Here is a 21999-nt window from a genome sequence, read left to right on the forward strand (position 1 = left end):
AAACACGCATTAAACCGTCATGGTATTAAGAACCAAGGGTGAAAAATGTTTTATGGTTAAAAACTTGTAAAAATAAAAAGGGTTTGAAAATACTTGAAATGGTAAAAACCGTTTACAAATATGAAAATAAGGGAGATGAAGAGACCAAACACGGATTGGACTTAAAGCTGGGCAGGGTCCTTTAGGCGCAAGCCTATCTGCTACGTAAGTAGCCTCTGCCCCAACCAAAAGTCCGATTTTGGCTCATTCTTCCCATGTTTTGGACCATGTTATGCATGATTTAGCATGTTATAGTCATGAAACAAGTAAAGACATGATAAAAAGAGGATTTTTACACCCTCATACTTACATGCTAGGCTTATGGCGAGAAATCGACGTAAGTGTATCAACTCGTTTGGTCGGAAAACTCAGTTTAAAACCGCTTTAGTAAGTAAAAAGAGTGTTTTGTTAAGTTTAGTGATGGTGTAGTGGTCGAGATGGTCGGTCAAGTGATTTAATGCACGATGACGGTACCAAACAATGTGTAAGGCTTGTGTTTACGATCGGTAGGTCGTAAACACGTGTCAGATTGTGACTTAGGAAGTCGAGTCGAGAATTTTAAGGGAGAAAAGAGGGGGCGGACACTCGCGTAACCCTCAAATGGTTGCATTTGAGGGGTATTTATAGGAAAATGAGTGGTTGTGTGAGTTTTGAGCGACGTGGCCACCTGGGCTGTTCAAAGAGGCGCGAGCCATGTAGCACGTCTTCGAGGTGTCTTGTTGCTTTCACACGAGGAAATCATCATTTGTTCTATCCTAGGATTTGGATGAACATGTTTGGTACTTGACTATGTAAGATTCCGGGAAATCTTAACATAGAATCATTTGAATGGTTTGTTTTTTGTGTTTGACTCGGTTTGACTCGTTGTTGGAGTCAGGATTTGAATTTTGAGTCGATTTTTGGTCCGGTGTCGGTTTTGACTCTAGTTGGTGTCATTGCGACCCCGTCGTCATGCATTAGACACTCCAAGTACTTTTGAAAAGTTTTGAAATGTTTTATTTTCGAAATCGTTTTAAGTTTTCCGACGTAAAGTTGTACACAAACTGTCGATCAAACGCTACGATTCCTAAGCATGTTGTAGTCCGATAATCATCGGGTGTTTGTTGGAGTCTCAGCAGATACTAGGTATCTATAGTTATGTGATTATGGTGTTGATGTAGGTTGTATTCCTATTTTATGTGATAACACGAGTGCTATTATTATTTCCAAAATCCCTGCGCAGCACTCGCGTACCAAGCACATTGAAATTAGACACCACTTTATACGTGACCATGTTGAAAAAGGGAATATAAAACTCGAATTTTGTAGTACTTAAAAACAGTGGGCAGACATTTTGACAAAATCGTTAGCTAAAGGACGTTTTGAGACTTTACGGTTGGAAATTGGTTTAATCGGTGGCACCTAAGTTTCTATAAATGTTTAATCTTTAAATGATTGATTAGTATGAGATAAGATTGTATGACTGTGTCCGTATATTACGTTGCATGAATATTTACGTTTTATAGAAATTTATTTATCGTATATATTCTGTCTGTATTTAAGAATTTAAGTTGCATACAAATTTTATTCTCTTAACATAATTGAGATACACCATATTTTTTATTTACCAAAATTCTAACAAAAATCTTTCCAAAAAATCCTATATGCCATATCTCGTCTAACTTGTGCAATATCTATCGTAATCTTCTCATACATTAGTTACCTTATTATGTAAACAACTACCTTTCCTAAACCTAAGCCTAGATTCCAAGCTACAACCTATAATTACCCCCAAACCGTGTAGACTTGACCAAACCCCCCACTTGCTTTCACCTCTTTTACTTTACCAAATCAATACACAATCTCCATCATCATCATCATTCAACCTCTCAACAATGACACCTCCACATGCACACACACGGTCCTCAACCCGAAATCAACACCAACATCATCCATGCAATCAACCACAACAACCAATATCCCATCAACCTAATTCTTCTACCTTTAGTCCTACAAACCAACAACCATCACCTCCATCCTCCCTGTTTCGTGGTCGGGATGAGTCGACTTCCGAGGGAAAAAGGCGTCGGCTCAATAAAGGGAAAAATAAGACTGTAGTATATGAAGTTGAGGAAGATCATGAACCCGGAGTTGTTGTTCGGGACGGGATTTCAAGGACTCTATTTCAGGAGCCCTCGAAAAGTACAACCAAGGCCGGTTTGAACCGGGTTCGCATGACCAAGGTAGAAAGCATCTTGGTCTCTCGGGTTTTACAATATTCAATTCATGGTGGAAGGTATTATCCTAAATCTTGATTGTCTCAAATTTCGTCTCTTAAGTTCTTTGTCGATTTTCTTGATTTTCAAGGGTGGAGTGATGTCAGTAGGTTTTCGGGTCCCACTTACCCGATTGAGGTTATACATTTCTTTGCATCGGTAAAAGTTAAGGAGGGTGTGTTACATGCAGTCGTGAATGCTGTCGACATCACTGTCACCATTGACGACTTTTGCTCTACTTTTAAGGTTCCTCATGATGGAACCGATATCAATCCGAGTTTAGAGTGGTCCAATGTCGATGATGATAAAAAGTTGGTTATTAAGAGATACTTTGATGAGGTTGCTTCCGAGAATAGTAACATTGTGGTTCGTCCTCTCTCGGCAAAAATCAAGTTCTTTTTGAATTTTTTGTGGAACATGATTGTTCCGAGAAGAGGAGGACGAGACAAGGTATCGAGTTATGAGGCTATCATTGTGTATTTGTGGTTGGAGGGTCGTAAAGTTAACTTGGCTAGTCTCGTGTTTAACCGAATTGTTCAAACAAGCATAACCGTCACCAAGGAAAAGCATTGCACTACTCTCGATCTCCCATATGGTATGTGGATTTCGAGATTGTTAGAAATTAAACGGGTTGTAGGTAGGGAGAGCTACGGTGTAAGTGCTAAAGACAGTATGTGTGACCGTGTGATCAAGTTGATGGGTCTCGGGTTTGAAGGACCCGAGTTGGTCTTTGCTAAGGGTGTTGATAAGAGTACTAATGAGGTTGGGATGGTGGCTATGGAAGCCAAATTATATGCTTTTATGGGGTTTTTAATGTCTAAGTTTGAAGAGCAAACGACGGCCTTGGCTACGGCTATGTCTCGGGTTGGACAGTCACGGTCCTCGGTTGGAGGATTGGATAGTGCTTGGGTTTATTCGTGGATGGAAGGGGTCGATAAGAGGCTTGTGGGTTTCGAGAGGGATTTGGTGGCTATTCGTGAGGAAGTGTTTCAACACGGTGATCGACTTTCTTTCCTCACTAGTGAAGGGGGTGCCTTGGTGAAAGACGGCAAAGTTATGAAAGCCGATCAAGCTATTACTTTGGAGGCGACAAAGGCATTATCTTTGAAGGTTCTTAACTTCCAGACAAGCCCAGATGCCTAAGCTACTCTTGTGCGGAGTTCGTTTGATCGTCTTGATGCCTTGGAATTCCGTACTCATCCCGACTATGTCAATCCTTACAAAACCCGTCACACTTAGCCTTGCCTTACCCCTCCCCTGTTTTCGCATTTTCCTTATATTGCCTTATTTTCTTTTGTTTTCTAGTGGTGTATTTTGTCCTTCCAAACTATTTCCAATTTGGCACATTTTGGCATACTACTCGTGGTTATGGCTCGGTAGTTCTTAAACATGTTGTCTTATTCGACCCATTGGCTTAAACATGTTTTCTTTGGTTGTATGCTACCTTATTTTCGTAAGTACTTGTGGATATTTACGGTTTATTTCGGTTTCTTAATCGTTCTTATCTCTTGTCTCGTCGTATATTATTCTACTCATTTTATGTTTATTCTTATCTTTTCCATGATGTCAAGAGGGGGAAAGAACGACCATGGTAAGCATTTGCCTAAGCTTGCTCCTTGTCAAAACCAATTATCTCTTAAAGTCCTTAAAGTTTCGGTCTTGTATTAATCGTTTGATCTTGCGTTGATCTTTATCTATAAAGATGACGGTATTATATTGAGGGGGGAACTATATACTTAGTCACATTTTTAGGAGACTTGCCATCATCAAAAAGAGGGAATTTGTTGAACCATATAAAATATATGTTTATGTTTTGATGATGTCAAGAATACTTTATATTATGTATACTCGTTGCGCGTAATTGTTCGTTTAGTCTCTTCAGATTAGACTTATTATTTGCAAAGCTTAAAGGATTGTGATGAAAGTATACAAGAACTTATTGTGATCAAGCCCTCAATCACGGATCAAGATATTGCAAGATAATGAAAGAATTATTCAAGCATTCGTGAGAAGATGAAGCTCAATTGAAGATTGATCAAGCTTGAATAACGAGGTAGCCTACACTCGAAGACCTTCTAAGAAGATTAGAATAGCGTAGGTGATTATCTCGTAATGTTAATGTAAGAGTGGATTTCTTACGTTAGTAAAGTTATAGCTTCACAGCTATAACATTACTTATGTAGGAGCTCAATGTTATAGCTCTTCTACTATAACAATGAGATGTTGAGTTTATATAACGCACGACTTAAGAAGTTTTCAAATTGTTTTTGAAAAATATTTTTGTCTTTTTTAAATATTTTAGCAAAAAGTATTTATTTAATGAGGAAGTCCATATTCATATTGAGTGTGGTTTTATTTTTAATCTTATAATTAGTAATTATATTGGATCAACTTATGAGTTGAGTCATATTACTAATTAGGGTTTTCACATATGAGCCGTGTTGGTTTCGTGTAACTTAAGGATAAAAGTTGTTTATTGTTAAGATTTTATTCTCTAGAATTATCTTAACATATCTTTTATATTTAGCTTGATATGGATATCTATGATAAAGATATTTTTGTTATGGAAAATCTTATCATATCTTAAGATTTAAGGAAAAGATAATAGGGGAATAATTTATATTTTTTTGGTAACATGTGAGCTTTTTGTATTTCAAATAATCAAAAATATTACAATATCATCCATTTTCATATTCCATCATAGAGACTAAGTACAAAAATTACAACGTATGTGTATTCTACTTAGCCAACCACAGTCATTAGCCTTCACCACAGTAGACATTTTTGCAACCAGTCTGTTATGCACTTGCTGTGAGATTCTGGACACCAAAGTTTCAGGCCTGCTAATCTGAAGAGTTAGCCTGCAATTGTTTCTCTCCTGCCATATCATGTAGAATGTAACCATTCTTGCCATTCTACAAGTCTTCCTTCTTAACTTCGAGTAGAATTGAGTAGACCCAGTAAAACTAATATGGAACCTTTCCTCAACACCTGCAATAACCCTAGAACTGTAAACACACTCATCAAACAGGTGGTCATGCGTTTCCTCTCCCACTTCACATAGGATACATCTATCAGTTAAGCAGATACCAATCCTATGAAGCTTACATATAGTATTAAGAGCCTTTTTCTGAATCAACCAAGCAATAAAAGAATGCTTGGGTAGCAACCAATTATCCCACACATCCTTATACCAAAGGACAGGGGGGTGTGAACCCTGCATCCAATGGTAGCCAGCACTGACAGTGTAACCACCAGGAAAAGCTATCCAGGTATTACCTTGATAACCACCCTCAAGAAGACCTCTAACTCGACAAATATTCCTCCAGTTCCAGTTAGAATCAGGAGGAGGCTGATAATTCACCCAAGCTGTTCCTTTCATATAGACATGGTCTATCCAAAGCACCCACAACCTATCTGCCTTTGTATACAACCAATGAACAAGCTTACTTACACTTGCTACATTCCACACCCCTGCATTCTGAATACCCAGACCACCCTCCTTCTTACTGAAGCAAACATCATGCCAAGATACCAAAGGTGCTCTGTTATAATCTGACTCACCACACTAGAGAAAATTCCTGCAAATTGCTTCTATTCTTTTGATGACTCCCTTAGGAATCAGAAAAATAGAAGCCCAATAATTATGTAGGGTATTGAACACAAAATTGATTAGCACAAGTCTACCAGCATAGCTTAGCTTCCTTGCTCCAATCCCTCTAATTTTGGAAACAATCTTCTCAACTAACACACTACAATCAGCTTTATTCAGTCTACCAGGTTGGATAGGTATACCCAGATATTTAAATGGCAGCTTTCCTTCCTGGTAACCAGAAACCTGTATAATGTCAGTCTTCAAACTATCAGTGACTCCACAGAACACAACCTCAGATTTAGAGGCATTAACAGTAAGACCGATGCGGCGAGAAAATGTGGCCGAACTCGAGAATTAGCATAATGGACTGCACATCACCTTTGCTGAACATTAAGAGATCATCAGCAAAGAGTAAATGAGTAAGTTTCAAACTCTTGCAAAGAGGATGGAACCTAAAATACCATTTTCTTGTTGCAAAATCCATAATCCTTGTCAAATATTCCATACAAATGCAAAAAATCAGAGGTGAAATAGGGTCACCTTGTCTAAGGCCCCTTCTACCCTTGAAATAACCAAATTGAGCCCCATTGATATTAAGAGTAAAAGAAGATGTAGTAATGCAAGTCATAATCATCTGTCTGAACTTCTCAGGGAACATAAGAGCACCTAGCATTTGATCCACAAAAGCCCACTCAATAGAATCATAAGCTTTTTGTAAATCAAGCTTAAACATGCACCTAGGAGAGGCATTTCCCCTATGATAAAGCCTTACCAAATCCTGGCAAATTAAGATATTTTCTAGAATGCTTCTGCCTTTGACAAAAGCTCCCTGATTCTTACTTATTATATCAGGTAGAATAAGAGCCAGCCTATTGCAAAGAATTTTGGAAATAGCTTTATAAAGAACATTACAGCAGGAAATTGGCCTGAAATGCTTAACACTGTCAGTTGCTTTGTCCGATTTAGGAATTAAGGTAATTATAGTTGCATTCAGATTGGTTCAATAACTTCCCGAGTGTCAAAGAAATTAATTACTCGCGCTTTCACATCATCGTCCCAATTACATCCCAAGCATCCCTGAAAAATTGGCTTTTATAGCCATCAGGACCAGGTGACTTATTCTTAGGAATGCTAAAGATGCTATTCTTAACCTCTTCAATAGTAACAGGCTTATCTAAGATGTCCCAATGAGTAAAGACAACAGTACCTTTTCTAACCACATTCACATTAACCTCAGTGGTAGTATTAGTAGATCCAAGTAAGCCTTGATAGTACTCTAAGAAAGCTCACTTGAATTGAATCACCATCGATTACACAAATTCCCTTCCCGATCCTCAATTTGGAATACTTTGTTGAGCAACATTCTCTTCTTAATGACATGATGAAAATAAGAAGTGTTAAGATCTCCTTCTAAGGACCACCGCACTTTGGCTTTTTGAAGCGTAAAACCGTCCCTGAGATACTAAATCTCTCGGTTCATGAGCCAAAGCGACTTCTTCAATAAGATCAAGATCCCCAGGATTATCAATTAAGGCTTTCTGGATATGCTCCAAAGCCATACTAGCAATATTGGTATTATTCTCCACATCGAAAAAGCACTCTCTATTAATGTTCTTGAAATAGGCTTAAGAGCTTTGAGTTTTTTAACAACCGAAAACATTTTAGTCCCTCTATAGACAGTAGCCCAAGCCATAGTAATAGAATCCTTAAAACTAGGAGCAAGCCCCCACATATTGAAATATTTGAAATTCTTTTTCCCTCCAATATCAGCATTCCTATCCACAATGGTGCAGGGACAGTGATCAAACAATCCCTCAGGATGAAAGTGAGCAAGGCTAGTGGCATAATCATCCAGCCACTCCTGGTTTCCCATAGCCCTATCCAGCCTACTGTATACCCTATCATTTACTTCTTGTTTGTTAGACCAGGTAAACATGGCACCAGTGGCAGGAATGTCCTCCATACCACAAATAGACACACAATCTTGGAAATGCTCCATTTCAGCATCAGTAGTATTACCTCCTAACCTCTCAATAGGAGACATAACAGTGTTGAAATCCCCAAGCCAAAGCCAGGGTGTACAATAAGTAGCAGAAATGTCTTTGAGAGTATTCCATAATTCAATTCTTTCATGCAATCCATTAAAGGCATAGATCATAGTAAGCTGGAATTTCTTATCATCAACTCTAGAATGAACCAACATATGAATATGTTGAGCACTATAAGACGAAAACTGAATATCAAACAGATTAGGCTTCCATAAAATCCAAATTCTACTCCCCTTATGCCAACTGCAGTTAGTGGAGACACTCCAACCATCACAAATAGAGGTATTCCTATTCAACAAAGTGCTAGGCTTCAGTTTAGTTTTAAGCAAACCAAAAAGCCCTACCCCATTATTGTGCAAGAAAGATCTCACCACTCTCTGCTTATTCAGGTCATTTAGACCCCTGACATTCCAAAATCCTAAACTATGCATTGATATTAGGATCTGGGGAGTCTTTGCCACTCTCAATAGCCTGCTCTTGTGGTACAACATTACGATTTAGAGCATCCATAAATGTGTAATTACTAAACCTTCCTGACAACCTCACCCCAACCATACCCTCTTGTCTATTAAGCCTAATGATTTGCTTGACAGGAGTTGACTTAATGACGGGAGTAGTTCTACTGATTGAGAGTGGAGGGAAATTATCAGAAGATAGAGTAGGAGGAGTTACCACTTCCTTGGACTGGATTGGTGGTTTCTCCACTGGCCTCCATTCTTTTTTTTGGGAAGGCTTAACAGGAACCTTAGGACCTTGAATGTTAGCCTTCCTCCTCCTAGGCTTCCTGCATTGGGCAGCTTCATGCCCAATCCCTGTACAGCTCGTACAAGAAATAGACCTCCATTCATACTCTATGTTAACATGTACCACACTAGTAGAAAAAACATCATTTGCGGCTCCAAAAAATAGGCTATTTGAGGCGTTTTTGGTGTAGCAGCAAATAGAGGGGCCGCAAATAAGAATTACATTTACGGCGTTTTTTAAACGCCGCAAATAAATGCCCTATTTGCGGCGTTTTTTCAAAAAGGAGCCGCAAATAGAGGCGTTATTTGCGGCGTTTTCTTGAAAAGGAGCAGCAAATAGATAATTCTAAAAATAAAAAAAAAATTATATGGGCTGTTTTTTAAAAGTAATCATAAATTATTAAAACTGAAATTCTAGATATATAAATCAAACTTTATTGTCATAGATGATTTAAAATAATACATAACACAAATGTTTTACAAAAATGCAATCTAAAAATTATAGGATGGAAGTAAATATTCTAGACATTAATTTACATTTGACAATGTGATAAAACTATATGATTCTCTAAGATGACGACGATGGAGAGGGTTGCTCGTGTGTGCCATAAACCATTCCACGAAATCTGCAATTTTTACAATTCCCCACCTGCAAGTTTCAACACAAAAGACCAACAATTAAACCTCCCAGGCAAAACCGCTAGATGCATTAGACGAGACATTTTATTGCTTGCTCAAATTTGAACACACCAACGTGATCTTAATTAAATTAGCCATCACTAGTTAGGTCATTTGACTACTACTGGAATCTAATTGAGCTAGGCTTTCCCCTTAACTTGGGATCAGGCTTCGGATATTGATACGAATAGCCATTAGAATGTATAAACCATTCGATTCCTAAGTAAAGGTGACGAAAGACGCTTCTATGACTAATGACTGATGACTGAAACGAAACCAGCAGAATGAGAAGAATAACCTTTTGATATGTTGATTGTGCATGTGCCAGAGCCCGAGAACTAGTGCCAGTGCCTAAAAGACCTGCCCTGCCATGTCAAAAGAAGATATGGCCCATTCATCTCCACAGTCTAGAGGTGAGGTGCATAAAATAGAAGGTGAAACAAAAGATGTGCTTACATTCACTTTATTCCCAAGCAATGATAGCCAAATTCCTCGGAGACAAAACTGGATCAAAAATAGGCAGAATGTGCACTTGTAGTGCGGTTTGTTGCTCCTGTAGGAACAATAATCAATCAAACTGTATCAGGGTTTCCAGGAGAGGGACGTATATATAACATTGCAGAATTAAGTAGTACACTTAAAGCATGCTAATGGTTACTTAGAGTAAGAAACAAAGTTGTAAGATCATAACTCAAAATAATTAAACATGTGCAGCAGCATGTTTTTCATGTTTTTCGTTTCCTGCCTTGCATTCATTCTCTACTTGGGTACTATACCTGAACAAAGTTGTATATCCAGTTGAATTTAATACGTTCCTCCGTTCCTGTCGTAGCAACTGCCTGCAAAGTTAAATACAAAGAAAATAAGTAAATGTCAAATATCAGTGAATGCTCAACAGAAATATTCTACTAAAAAGTGTCGCCAAGCGCTTGCTTGTCATCAAAAGTGATTTCCGTTTAGCGTAGTTGCCCGCAAAAGACGTTCACCACACACTAGACCAAACTAGGGAAATAATATACAGTGGAGCAGCATAGTAACCAACAGAATAAGTAAAATGATTAAAAAATGAGTGAGGGTTAAGCTCAAGCAAGGGACTCTAGGCCTATTACTACCAACCAAAAACTCAGTAAAATTTTCTTTTGTATTGTCGTAGTTGAATGACCTTCTCAGCAATGGCAATTAGAATCTCCCATAGCTTTGCAGAAATAAGCAGAAGAATGAGAACACAGTGAAAAATGGATTAGGATATGTATCTCCTTGTGATTGTTTGACTAGTTCAAGGATGAAAAGGAAGAGAGGATATTTTTTGAGGAAGAAAGGATATTTTATGAGTAAACTCTCATAGGCAAGGGTCTACGATAAGTAAAGAAGATACGAGTCTACAATCTCTACAATAGCAATCAAGTATCTATGAGCAAAAGATAATTTCAAAGCACTACAAGCATAATGTACAAGAGAGTACATCACAAGAATAGATTATTACAACCATCATATATAGTAGAGTACAAGACTGGAATAAATTGCTAAAACAGAGGCAAAGACGCAATATTTTTTTTTATAGAAATCTCTCCTCCATGCTTAAACAGAAAAATGGAAGAGTGCATACATTTAAAGAGGGGCAGACGCAGTTTGACTGCAACCAATAATATGCACCTCACCTATTGTAGTATTCGTAAATAATATTGATAATTCAATAGCAAGAAGCTAATCATCAAGTTCACTGTAGTAATAAAACTAGTGTGATTAACTAGGAAAGTTAATGAATAAATGGAGAAGACAAGAAATATGGAATTTAGCAGGAGACATAAATAATCTATCCAAATGATGGATTGATTGTACACACTAAATGCACTTATTAATGACAATTAACAAATAACCTAAAACTGACACTAGAACATTTATAAGCATTTACACCTCTTTCGTAGTTTGGTATACAAGACCCTATGAATAAATTGTCATGCCTACTTCAACTTATGACAAGGTTCAAAGAGAAAGAAACACTTGCTTAAACTTAAAACAAGGTCTAAGAGAAAGATACACATATGTAATAGTGTACAAAGGACTACTTTGAAAACATGTAAATTGAAATATGAGGATAGAGGATGTTGGGTAACTTTTAGAAATTGACTAATTTGCCTATTGCTAGGCCAATACTGCCCTATCTGTTGGTTATCTTAAAATAACCTGGAATAGCACCATCGACATCATAAACAAGATTTAAAAGTTTAGAGTCCAGTGGACATAAACAACGAAGTGAATAGACAAGCTCAAGAAGGTTGCATATCCGCTACCCTTTATTTTTCATTCATTTGTATCATAGCAACGACCTAATTTTGTCAAATCTAGATATAAAAAAAAAATGAAGTGTGACTTATTTCATTTTATCTAAAATATCGACTAAGTCACACTTCAATCGCAATAATATAATATGGTAGAGTTTAAATAAGAGTTTTTTGTCAAAAACTACCTTATATTTAGGTGTATTTGTAAAAATACTACCTTATATTATTTTTTTTGTTTTCAACTACCTTTGTTTTCTTTATTTTTGGTCAATAACTACCTACGTTAAGAATCTAGACATATTTGGTCTATTTTTCGGCTTTAACATATCTCACACGACTCTTTTATGTTTTAATCTTACCAAGGCCCGATTTTGGGAAGTCATGAAGTACTTACGCTAAACTTTAGTAGATGTTTGTAGTTATTATTGAAATGTGAAATTCATTAATTTTGCTTATCTGAAGTTAAATTTTGGTTTAGAGGCAATCGATCATTGTTGTTTGATGTTAAGAAAGTCATGTGAGATAGGTTAATGTCACTAAATCGACCAAATCTCGCCATATTTTCAGCGTAGGTAGTTTTTGACCAAAAAATGAGAAAACAAAGGTAGTCTAAAACAAGAAAAATAATATAAGGTAGTTGTTTTACAAATACCCCTAAATATAAGGTAGTTTTTGACAAAAAACCCTTTAAATAAATAAAAACATTGGACAATCAGTTTGAGCACAAGTATTACTAGAGTTAACACGAACACACACCCTAGTTCGACGATGTACCAAACCATGTCCATTATCTTTACAACGATTAGAGCATTTGTAGATAGACATCCATTCTTTTACAGTAACACTGTCAATTCTCCTACAAGTTTCATAAAATATTGCATAAACACCAAAAACATGTACTTAAACAACACTAAAATTAAATAAAGCAAATTGAATATCAAATAAACCCCTAACTTGAATACATGACCAAACAAAAACATGAATTTAAATACACGAACAAAGCAAAAACATAAAACCCCTAAATTGAATAACCCTAATTTGAAGGTAGTTGGCATAAATTGATTATGAAACTAAACCCCTAACTTGATTTTGAATCTAAAACCCCTAAATTGAATGTGGATCTACAACCCCAAAATTGATCAACAATAATTAGCAGGTCTAATCAATTGAAGCCTAATACTTCAAACACAACAAAAATGAGGTTATACTTATCATTAAATATCAACCCAAAAAATCACACAACACTCAAATGCATCTAACTCAACATAAACCGAATTATCCATAAACCCTAATTGATTAAATCAAAATAAGTGAAAAACTATGAATACCTTTTATCAGATGGAACAGACTATAAGAAGGCGAAACAAATTGGAGCCGATGGTGGTGGTCGGCGTGAGTCCAGGGCTCGTTGTAGGAGTTCGCGAGGGAGAAGGGAAGGGAAATAGAAAGGGGAAAAGGAGACTTAACAATAGACAGCAAGGTAGGGTAGTCAGAACTCAGAAGTGATGGTGTATTTATGTTTTTGGGATATTCTACGGTGTACCCTCGTGGTTTTTGGTTTTCTACCGTGTACCCCTCCTTTTTTAATATTCTATGGTATACCCCTAAACTCTATACATTAGTCTATACCATGACCTTATTTATTGTCTTTGCTAACTTAGTTTCTTAAATGACCTATTAAATCGTCTATTTATCATTCCAATTACTCGATAACCTACTCATTTACTTATTAGTTCGTCGAATTACTCATTAGCCCACGAAATAGTATACGAAACTAACTGAAAAGTAAAAAAATCTCCATTATCATGTCATGACTCATAACATATGTTTTTAATAGTAGTTGGTGCTTATTAAAAGTGATTTATGATGTTTCTCATATAGAATGGTGATACAACATTAATAAGTCAGAATAAAGGTCAAAGTATTATCGTTTGATAGTGATAAAGTTAATGGAGAGTTAAACGAGGTTATGATGGAGAAAAACTAAAAAGTTTAGGGGTACAATGTAGAATTAAAAAAAAGGAGGGGTACAACATAGAAAACCGAAAAACTCAGGGGTACACCTAACTTTCCAAACCGCCGTTCTATCTAAAAACGCCTCAAATGAATATATTTGAGGCGCTCTACTTAAAAAACGCCTCATATGAGATTATTATTAATTTTTTTTTAAAGAACTGAATTCTTAATTGCGGCGGTTTGGAAAAAACGCCTCAAATAGATAGCCGCAAATTAATGTTTTTCTACTAGTGCCACTAGCCCATTTTCATCTAAGAATTTAATCTTCTCAATGAGCTTTTGATCCATAGGTAATTCAACCATCACTCTGGCAAAACTCAAACGAACCTTATCATGTGTCTCAATATCCATCTTAACATATTTCCCTACCAGGTTAGCAATTTTAGGTAAACATTTTCCCCAAAATTTCAGGGGAATTCCATATAGTTTCACCCAAACTGGAACCACAGCTACCTTCTCTTTAACCAAATCCATATCCTTAACCCAGGGTTTGACAATAACTGGTTTATTATCAAAAAGATAATAAGCAGACTTCAATAAAGCATCTTTTCCCCCAGGTTTATTAAATCTTACAACAAAAACTCCATTATCCAAAAAACAAACCCTATCAATTCCAAAACAATCCCACATCTTATACACATAATCCTCAACAAGATCCCAAGGAGGGTTTGCTCCCAAAATGTAACAAATAACAGAGTTAGACCAAAAATCTACCTCTGTTTTGTTATCTTCGTGAGTAAACTGTAGCAAATCAGTTAATTCCTCCTCTTCAGCAATAGTCTCCAATATGGGTATATCCTTTCCTCCCTTCCGCAACGTCCAGCCGTCGTTTTCTACTGGTTCTCCTTCGCTAAGATCCAACACAGGAATGCCCTGAATTGCGTTGATACACTTCGTTTTGCCTGTATCAGACGAAGAAGGAACCAAGTCACCACCTTTAGGGACATGTTTAGTAGATGAGCCCACGACAGAAGCTTTGGAAGATTGTAAAGCAGATTTAGTTGTAGAATTTAATGGCGAAAAGCGGTTTGACATAGATTTCAGAGCCGTCATCGTTGTAATAGATTTATTAGGTTTTAAGAATTTAGAGCTTTTCTCTCTCTAGCTTTCTCTCTCATGATTCTCTCTCTAGATTTTAGTTCAGGGGAATAATTTATAAGTTTATCTTTTAGTTATTTTCTATTATCTCTTAAAGATTTTAAGGAAAGAAATATTAAAATATATTTGTTTACATATTTGATATTTCGGCCTCTAGGGTTTTGAGAAAAACCGAGTGCCAGCTTCCTTCCTCGCTATAAATACTCTACTCTTTGCTACATTTCATTTTAAGAGCTTTGAGCAAAAATTTGATTTTATTTTAAAAAGCAAAAACCGTGTTTTACAAAGCAAAAACCGTTTTGTTATTTTGAAAAGGTCGTGTGTCTTATATACTTGTGCATTCATTCTTTTGTTATCGTTATAAAATAATAGTGCTTAATTGGTTTCTTACTCGTTCATTAACGTGAACTTTTAGAAGAATCATTAGTGCTTTCTTATTAGCGTAAGTTAGTCACTCGAGTATTTAGCGATACTCACTTGAGTTACAACTAGGGTTAGTTGTACGAGTTGGATTAGTAAATTTGTAATCCGTAGAAAGGTACTAAATTTATTAATCGAGAATAGTGGACGTAGGTTTCGATTTGTGAAACTAAACCACTTCAAAAATCCGTGTGTCTCTCTTTCTCTTTCGCTCTATTTACGCTTTGCTCAAGTTCGTTAATTAATTGATTAGTTAAAGTTTAATTAATAAACTTTAAATAATTAATTATATATTTACAATCGAAAAAATAGGCTAAAGTTTTTAATCCTCAATTCACCCCCCCCCCCCCCCTCCTTCTTGAGTATTTCGGCTATTGATAGACTCTTCATAAGTGTTCCTTTTACTTAGTTGATCACTCAAGTGCTAGCTTATGCGAAGTTTATGAAAGAGATATTGACAAGGAAGAGGTCCTTTGATGAGGTGGAAACCATTGCTTTTACTCAGAAGTGCAGCGCCGTGTTGCAAGATAATTCACCACCTAAGCTTAAGGATTCGGGGAGTTTTTTTATCCCTTTTCATATCGGTCATCTTGCTATTAGTAAAGCTCTTTTTTACTTAGGAGCTAGCGTTAGTGTCATGCCTTATTCTATTTGTAAGAAATTAAATATGGGTCGTGTGACTGTTACTAATATGACTTTGCAGATGGTTGATCGATCTATTAAACACCCACTAGGTGTTTTGGAGGATGTTCCCGTTCGAGTTGGGAAATTCTTCATTCCCGTTGATTTTGTTGTCTTAGATATAGATGAGGACAACCAAATCCCTATCATCTTGGGTAGACCATTCCTTCACACAGCGGGGGCGGTTATAGATGTTAGGCAAGGGAGACTAACTTTAGCTGTGGGGGATGATACCATTGTGTTTAACTTAGAAAAAGCTTTAAAACATCCAATGATAGAAGAAACTTGTCATAGTATTGATGTTGTTGATTTTACTATTGATGAGTGTCTTGCTATGTGTTTAAACAGGGATCCTCTGGAGATTGCCCTTGTTTCTGATTCAGCTGCTGAGACGGGTTCATGGAGTCAAGAAGTGGATGAGATTGAGAAGTTGCTTACTAGAGAGGAATGCCCAAAGCAAAAGGTATACAACTTAGGTAGCTTATCTAAGGTTACCGAGGTAAAGAAACCTGAACTTAAACCCCTTTCCTCACATCTTAAGTATGAATTTTTGGCTGACTATGAAATGAACCCGGTAATTGTCAATGCTAGCCTAACTGAAGGCCAACTTTCTGCTTTGTTAACTGTTTTGAAAACTCATAAAAAGGCCATTGGGTATAGCATTGATGATCTACAAGGTATTAGTCCTGACTTTTGTATGCATCGTATTCACTTGGAAAAAGGCCACAAGCCTAGTGCACAGGGTCAGAGACGACTAAATCCTCCAATGCAGGAGGTGGTAAGGAAAGAGGTACAGAAATTACTTGATGCTGGCATTATTTTCTCTATATATGATTCTAAATGGGTCAGTCATGTCCAAGTTGTACCTAAGAAAGGAGGTACTACAGTGGTAAACAATGATAAGAATGAACTAATTGCTACTAGACTTGTTACAGGTTGGAGGATGTGTATTGATTATAGAAAGTTGAACACAGCTACTAAGAAAGACCACTTCCCACTTCCTTATATTGATCAAATGTTAGAGAGGTTAGCATGCCATAGTTATTTCTGTTACCTAGATGGCTACTCCGGTTTCTTTCAGATACCCATTCATCCTGACGATCAGGAAAAGACTACTTTCACATGTCCATATGGTGTATTTGCTTATAGGAGGATACCTTTTGGTTTATGTAATGCCACATCTACCTTTCAGCGTTGTATGATGGCCATATTTTCTGATTATATAGAGTCTATTATGGAAGTCTTTATGGATGATTTCAGTGTTTATGGTACTGATTTTGATGTTTGCTTGAGAAACTTGACTAAGGTTTTGCAGCGCTGTGAGGAGAGCAATCTTGTGCTCAACTGGGAGAAGTGTCACTTCATGGTTACTAAAGGGGTGGTACTTGGTCATTTGGTGTCAGGTAAAGGTATCCAAGTGGATAAAGCTAAAGTTGAGGTAATTGAGCAACTTCCGTACACGGTTAATATTAAGAGTGTGCGTAGTTTTCTTGGTCATGCAGGGTTCTATCGCCGCTTTATTAAGCAGTATAAAAATTATACAAGAATCTTACCCTTGACGCGACGAACTCAACGGCATAAAGAACACGACGATCCGACAACCTTAGCCTTTGGGATTTGACAATAACGCGAAGAACGAAGTAACGTAACTCTTTTCTCTCTTTGAAAGGTTTTTAGAAAAGTAAAAATGATTAAGGAAGATGACGGAACCCTTAAATACTAATCACGCGTTATTAACAAATCCCGGCTAAAAAAACCCGTATGACCAACTTACTCGATCGAGTAAGTGACTTACTCGATCGAGTGCCCCTTACTCAATCGAGTGTCACGCGTACTCGATCGAGTACCTATTAGGCAGACTACTGTTTTGTATAAAAACATACTTACTCGACAGAGTAAGCCCCACTCGATAGAGTACCCATAGACATAGAAAACCGTAGTATTACAGTCTTCCCTCCTTAAAAAGAACTTCGTCCCTGAAGTTCAACCTGATAAGCACATATTTTATATACTTTTACCCCTCATTTTAGCTCGGTTTCTATTGTTCGTCGTACTTTAATTAGTATATATTTGAGCTAATCTTGTGTTCTAGGTGTATTGTTGTGTTTGTTACGGTTTTGTAGGAATCTAAGCATTTAGAGGCTTTTTCCTACCATTTTATACACCAAGTTCACTAAGCTAAACAAGGCCTAACATTGGACTAGCATGGGAGTGTTTGGATGGGTGTTTGCATGAAGATTTGTTGGGTTGAAGTGAGAATTGCAAATGTTGCCAACAATCAAAGTCAAGGCCCAATGATCAAGTCCAAGTCAAGATGAAAAAGCTTAGGATTCTCACAAACTTAGGATGCTCATTTAGATGCTCAATGAAAGATTTATGAAGCATTAACCGGGTGCATTAAGGAGCATTTATCGCAAACATTGGATTCCTCAAGAAATTAAGTGAGGAATTAAGCGAATTAACCGAGAGACACACGACCCCGATCGGGGCCATGCAACCCCGATCGGGGCCATAGACATCTTCAATGTTTACGTTTTGCTTTCCTCTCCTATAAATAGGAGAGGTATTCCGAGGCTTTGGATATCTCTTCTTCACGTCTCATTTTAGTTCTTCATAGCCTTAAGCAATATAATCTCTCAATAGTTTTCATATTAGTTTACAAATTAGTTAATCTTGTAGTTCTTAAACATTTGGTTATTATTACATTTCAAGCATTTGGTTCTACTTTGTTTCTTCCACACAAGTTATTTCTATTAAGGTATTTCTACTTCTATTTTGCATTTTACATTGTTATTTAGTTTATTATTAATCTCATTTCATTAGCATAATTTCCTCCACATGTTAAATCAATTAGTTTATATAAATCATACAATTATGTTTAGCATTTCTTATAATTTAGTTTGCAATTTACACCTTAACATGAGTAGCTAATTTCCTTAGTCTAAGGGTTAGGGGAGCCATGCAATAATCAAATATGTAACATGATAAAATAGTTAATAATAATATCGTTCATATTGCTTCTATCACATGCTTGTGCCTCAATGTTTAATCTTTGTTTAGGGCCCTATTCAATTGATTAAGTTTGTTTATTCGTTCTATAAGTCGAGAGGCACGGAATTGAATTAGACTAAGCATGTATAGTAGGACGACCTAGTCATGGACGAGAGTTTCTCTAGGACCCGGCCTATGGTTGATTCTAATATCGTAAGATGGGTATCTTTAAGCCTAAGCAATTGACAATGTTGTTAGTACCAAGTTTATCATGATAATATATTTACCCTTGCATGTGTGACCCGAACCCCTTAGACTCCCTTTTATTATATAATTTACATCATAATTCTTATTAATCATCAAACAACCAAACCAAACCAAATCGTAATCGACCTTGATAAAAACCTACCCATAGCAATTCACGAAGTAATTCCCGTTTCCTTGTGTTCGACCCCTATTGCTACATTAACTTGTTGTTTAGGGAATTTATCTTTGCATAGGTACGCGATAAGCCTATCAAATTTTGGCGCCGCTTGCGGGAAACGGTTTTATTGCATTGTGAATTGTCGATTTTTATCTTGTTTTTCTTTGTCTTGGGGAACACTTGTTCCTTGAGACCGTTACTTATCATTTTCCTAGAAATTGTTGTCTTATGCTCAGGTCCTCTCGTAGTGGAGAATTGCTTTCACCGGATTCCGAGCCCGAGAAAACCTTTAGGAGAAGACGACGTTTTTGGAAGGAAATTAAAGAAGCCACTTCACCCATCCAAGTTGATAGTGCTAGAAAGTCTTACTTAGACGATCTAGAGGTTCTTGAAGAGGAGGAGGTTTCTTGTTCATCAAATCCACCACCATCATCATCTACTACCAAAAAGATGGTGAAACTTTCCGATCATTCAAAGCCCACCGCGGCCATGCTTCCGGCCGGAATCACAACCACTCAAAACACCGCGCCGGAATTCGAGATCAAACCGGCTTTCATTAGCCTTGTGGAGAGAAAGCAATTTGGAGGAAGTCCTTTGGAGGATCCCAATTTGCATGTGCAAAACTTTTGTGACTATTGCTCCATGATCCGTCAAACGGGTGTCACCCAAGCCCAAATAAGGGAAATACTTTTCCCTTTCTCTTTGAAGGACAAGGCCAAGCTTTGGATCAATAGCCTTGACCGCACCGCCTTGGGAATCACCAATTGGGAAACTTTGGCTCTTGCTTTCTATCAAAAGTTTTTTCCACCGGAGAAAACTCAAACTTTGAGGAGCCAAATCACCGGATTCCGTCAACAAGCTCTTGAGAGCTTATATGAGGCTTGGGAGAGGTACAAAGAGCTTCAAAGACAATGCCCACATCATGGGCTAGATGAATGGTTTCTTGCAATAACATTCTACAATGGATGTTGTGCCGAGTCCCGAAGGATTCTTGATTCCGCCAACAATGGGCGGTTTGATCAAATTGACACCGATCTTGCTCATTCCACGATCGAATCCATGGCAATCCATGATGCCCAATATGTCAATTCCCGAGTTGTGCCATCTAAAGGTAAAGAAGAATCCTCTAACAATTCTGTTTTGCTAGCTCAAATTGCCTTGCTCCAACAACAATTGGCGGAAAGAGATGCTAAAGATTCAATCCAACAACTCAATGTTGTGTCTTCAACAAGCCAAATCATTGTGTGTGACGGTTGTGGAGGTGCGGGTCATTATGCCGCTCATTGCCGAGCTCCTATCGAAGAGGTAAATGCTTTTCAAGCTTTAAGACAAAGTTTATATCCACCGGGTACATTTTCCAACACTTATAACCCGAACACAAAATTCCATCCGAACTTGTCTTATAATAGCAACAATGTGCTAAACCCTCAACCCCCACCACAACAAAATGCCTATGTTCCTCAACAACAAAAGTATGTCCCTCCACCGGGTTATCAAAATCAACAAAGGCCCCCACAAAACAATTACCAACAAAATCCACCACAAAATGGCCAACAAAACAATCAAGGAGTTGGTAAGCTCGAGGGAATGATAATCCAAATGCAAAGGGAATTGTTGACTCAAATTCAAAAGAATGATCAAGCTCATAGTGCCGCGGTCAAGATGTTGGAACAACAAGTGGCTCAACTAGCCGCTTCTAGCTCTCAAAGGAAGAATGGTCAACTACCTCCCCAAGGTGAGCAACCACATGAAACCGTTAATTCTATTTCCTTGAGAAGTGGTTCAAGCTATGATGGGCCATCCATGACTTTGGATGAAGAGGTGGTTGTTAAAAAGGCTAAGCTTGGGGGAAATGACAAAAAGAAGGCTAGTGAAGAGCCTATTGTTAAAGATCGTGTGCCATTTCCTCATCGATTGTTGATGCTAAAGAGGAAGAGCAAGCTTGATGCCAAAGATGTTGGGTCTTCTATGCCAAAAGAAAGTGATGAGGTGGTTATTGAAGAAATCTCTCCTAATGCTAAGGAGAGTGATGCCGTTCCAACAAAGGTAAGTGTTCCTAAAGAGAATGAGAAAGATGTGGAGGATGCTCCTCCCAAGGAAGTTGTTCAAGTACCATTTCCCCATCGTCTAGCAAAGCACAAGGAGGAAGGTAAGTTTGCTAAATTTTTGGAAGTTTGTAAGAATTTGCAAGTTACCATCCCGTTTATGGAATTGATTACCCAAGTCCCTTCTTACGCAAAGTTTATGAAGGAAATCCTCTCAAAGAAGCGATCCTTCAATGAGGTTGAGACCATTGCTTTCACCGAAGAGTGTAGTGCACTCTTACAAAACATGTCTCCCCCGAAACTTAAGGACCCCGGTAGCTATTCTATTCCTTGCACTATAGGCAAATATACCATTGATAAGGCCCTTTGTGACCTAGGTGCTAGTGTAAGTGTCATGCCCTATTCCCTTTGTGAAAAACTTAACATGGGTGCTTTAAAATGCACGAGTATTACATTGCAAATGGCGGACCGTTCTTTAAAGCGACCTTTAGGTGTCTTAGAAGACGTACCCGTCAAGGTTGGTAAGTTTTTCATACCCGTTGACTTCCTCATTCTTGATATGGCCGAGGACTCACAAACCCCAATTATATTGGGTAGGCCGTTTTTACGCACCGCGGGTGCGTTAATTGATGTGAAAAACGGGAAGTTGACATTGGAAGTGGGTGATGACCGGGTTTCCTTTAG

At 37.5% G+C, this 21999-nt stretch overlaps 1 protein-coding gene, 1 long non-coding RNA gene and 1 other non-coding gene across 3 annotated transcripts; all 3 read right to left on the minus strand.

Moving 5' to 3' along the window:
• Nucleotides 1–5001: 5001 nt before the first annotated feature.
• LOC141601908 (uncharacterized) lies at nucleotides 5002–8286 on the minus strand. Its single transcript, XM_074422214.1, has 7 exons — nucleotides 8282–8286; nucleotides 7548–8180; nucleotides 7316–7449; nucleotides 6937–7165; nucleotides 6268–6758; nucleotides 5982–6164; nucleotides 5002–5849 (listed from the first exon to the last, which is right to left on the minus strand). Exons 1-7 carry the CDS (start codon nucleotides 8284–8286, stop codon nucleotides 5002–5004), a joined length of 2523 nt encoding a protein of 840 aa, XP_074278315.1.
• A 797-nt stretch (nucleotides 8287–9083) lies between these two features.
• On the minus strand, nucleotides 9084–13172 carry LOC141600221 (uncharacterized). Its single transcript, XR_012524261.1, has 5 exons — nucleotides 12969–13172; nucleotides 10135–10197; nucleotides 9815–9911; nucleotides 9657–9723; nucleotides 9084–9329 (listed from the first exon to the last, which is right to left on the minus strand). It is a non-coding gene; the product is annotated as an uncharacterized LOC141600221 (long non-coding RNA).
• A 6920-nt stretch (nucleotides 13173–20092) lies between these two features.
• LOC141603291 (small nucleolar RNA R71) lies at nucleotides 20093–20199 on the minus strand. Its single transcript, XR_012525177.1, has one exon. It is a non-coding gene; the product is annotated as a small nucleolar RNA R71 (small nucleolar RNA).
• Between the last annotated feature and the right edge of the window lie 1800 nt (nucleotides 20200–21999).

Source organism: Silene latifolia, chromosome 9 (genome assembly GCF_048544455.1).
Source record: "Silene latifolia isolate original U9 population chromosome 9, ASM4854445v1, whole genome shotgun sequence".
NCBI classification, from domain to species: Eukaryota; Viridiplantae; Streptophyta; class Magnoliopsida; order Caryophyllales; family Caryophyllaceae; genus Silene; species Silene latifolia.

What these genes read in the sequence shown, in the direction of transcription:
- LOC141601908 (XM_074422214.1), bottom strand. An exon ending in TTACGCTTCAAAAAGCCAAA is followed by an intron (nt 7,166 to 7,315) that starts GTGCGGTGGTCC and finishes GAGCTTTCTTAG; the next exon opens with AGTACTATCAAGGCTTACTT. An exon ending in TCTCTTAATGTTCAGCAAAG is followed by an intron (nt 6,165 to 6,267) that starts GTGATGTGCAGT and finishes TGTTCTGTGGAG; the next exon opens with TCACTGATAGTTTGAAGACT.